General features: G+C 32.8%; 1 protein-coding gene across 1 annotated transcript in view; it reads left to right on the top strand.

The window, feature by feature from the left end:
* The first annotated feature begins 224 nt into the window (after positions 1-224).
* HGF (hepatocyte growth factor) overlaps positions 225-2,474 on the top strand; it is a 96,465-nt gene continuing 94,215 nt past the window's right edge. Inside the window, exon 1 of the mRNA XM_018563566.1 lies at positions 225-308. Coding sequence (XP_018419068.1) covers positions 260-308 — 49 coding nt within the window. The 5' untranslated portion in view covers positions 225-259. The remainder of the gene's footprint in view (positions 309-2,474) is intronic.

Below are 2,474 nucleotides of genomic sequence, written 5' to 3'. Positions count from 1 at the left end.
CTGCTGCTACTAAGCAAATCTCCAATGTATCTGTTACATGCAAATCCCTCTAACAACTGACATTGTAACCTACAAGCAACTGAGAACTTTAACCGCTGCTCACAGCTAAGAAACCATTCTTAGTATTGCAATGGGAAAAGGGAGGAGGAGTAACTCAGCCACAGCCAGAGTACTAAGAGGAGCAGCTGAGAAGCACATCTCTTTACTGAATGGTGCTTTGCAGTCAGTCAACATCCCTATCACATCTGCCAGGGTCAACATGTGGATAGCAAAACTCCTGCTTGCCTTTCTGCTTATTCTGTGTGCAGGTGAGTTCTTTACAACAGTTCTAAGATGCTGAGAGCAACACTTTAGATCTCTTATTTTATAAAGCAATGATGAAGAAAGGAATAGTTATTTTACCATTGTCATTGAAATTGAATTTAACAATTATGCTGCATATTGTTAAAGACAAATTAAAATAATAATAAAAAAAATTTTTTTTACATTGCATCATTATTAGGTTTATGTCTGATGATTGTATTCATAATATATTGGCATTTAGATTGTATTTGATTGTATTTTTCTTTAAAGCCTTGTTTTTACATTATTAAAACCTTATTATACTTTTCTTTAACAATGCATGGAAATATGTGTAACAACACAATAAGTCATTAAATGTGGTTGAAATAACAAACCACGGTTACTTTGTATTTATCCTTATTTTTAAAACAGCATAATAAGCAGATTTAAATTAGTTAGTAATATATGCTGAGCTATTTGTTATTGCAAAAAAATTATGTATACTTATATTACAGCAGATCTAAATATTATTTTATTTTTCAATTTTTTTGCCAGCTGGCCATACATCTATTCTAATTTTATATGTTCTGTTTGTTGATCTGGTTGGACATTTATTCGCATAAACAATCTTAGAGTCAAGCACTAGATTGATATGTTTATTCATTCATGTATAAGCCTGGATTGTTGAATTATCTACTCAGGTATCAGTTTATCCATTGCAGTTTCCTATGAAGGGCAAATCTAAACTTTGTCCAAGTTTGCCTGAAATTAATCATATAGTTCCCCTATGGCTGGAATATTTTCCTTTAATAAATCTGATGTGCATTTTACTGTGTGTGCAGGTGGAGAAAAGACTGATAAATTGGTGAAATAAAATTTAAAAAAAAGGTCACTCAATAACTGGGTGAATTGGTGCAAATGATCTGTATAAAATTAATTGCACCAAGTTAGCAAAATGAACAGCGCAGAACTTTTTTTTTTTTACTGATAAATGCAGCACTTTTGGCTTTAGACTGATCTGGTTTTCCACCTAGAAGAAAAAAATGTGTCAAGTTTCTTTTACTGTCTAAGTCACATGCATGTTTGGAATACCTATCTTCAGGCTATTTTCAAATCACTAGTGTCTGTATAGGTGCTATTATGAACACAGCAATACTTACTGTATATAATACCAGCTATAATTTATCAGTGGTGTTAATAGAACATCAAAGGTGGAATTTACAAATACAATTTTGATGGATTAGCTTTGGAGTTCAAACACTCCAGAGAAATTGAAAGAAGCTGTTTTTTTTCTTAAACTTGTATTTTAGTGGGCAGTTTAACCAGTTCATTGTCAGCCTGGTGTCAGTGTTTTAATGTGCATTTTACTCCTATTTTTTGACTGTATAGCTAGAATATATGTAGGATACTTTAATAAAGTGATGAATTGCAAATAGCTAATGCAAAATCCTGTCATTTACCTTCCATTGTGTTTAAAAGAAAATCTGCTCTGAATGGTTGCCGGGGTTTTCAGCCTTTCATTTAACTACCCATTTGCATTATGGAATGCTTGAAGTCTGTGTGCAGTATTTTAAATTGCTGCCACAGAATTTGCAATATTACAAATGGGTGTAGCAAGCTGCTGGATTATATCTGGCAGTTTCGTCACACCAGACACTTGTGGAAAGGCCTTCAGTTAGTTAAAAATAAATTCAATACATTTTTGCAGTAATTTTACAAAAACAAATAAGTTAATGGAAACAAATAAGCACATATAGATATACATGCATAAGTTATCTGCTATGGCTGACTGAAATATTGTAAGTCTGAATATAAAACAGACAAATACCTATAGATATGTTGCTGCATATAATTAGTACTGTGGGGGAACAGATCCTAAATTTACAGTATAACCGCACTAATAAAGCTTGGAAATTGCAGGTCAAAAAGAAAGATAAAATAATAAATCAGGTTTAAAATTGAACCATAATCACTAGAGACCTCCCTGCCAACTAACTTATAGGAAAAAGCACACCAACTTTTCTTTGTCCTTATTGTTCCCCTAAAATCAGATGGATTTCTGCCAAATGCACAAACATGCATGTTTAGTCAATCAAGGCCTGCATACTATTGTTTTCTGCTCAGATCTGCTCAGCTCCATATTATGTCTATGAGCACCTTAATTAAAGAGGGTATGTTATGCCATAATATAT

The sequence above is a fragment of the Nanorana parkeri genome, unplaced genomic scaffold (genome assembly GCF_000935625.1).
Source record: "Nanorana parkeri isolate BGI_ZX_2015 unplaced genomic scaffold, ASM93562v1 scaffold676, whole genome shotgun sequence".
Classification (NCBI taxonomy): Eukaryota; Metazoa; Chordata; class Amphibia; order Anura; family Dicroglossidae; genus Nanorana; species Nanorana parkeri.
This window is presented reverse-complemented; position numbering and strand designations above follow the sequence as displayed.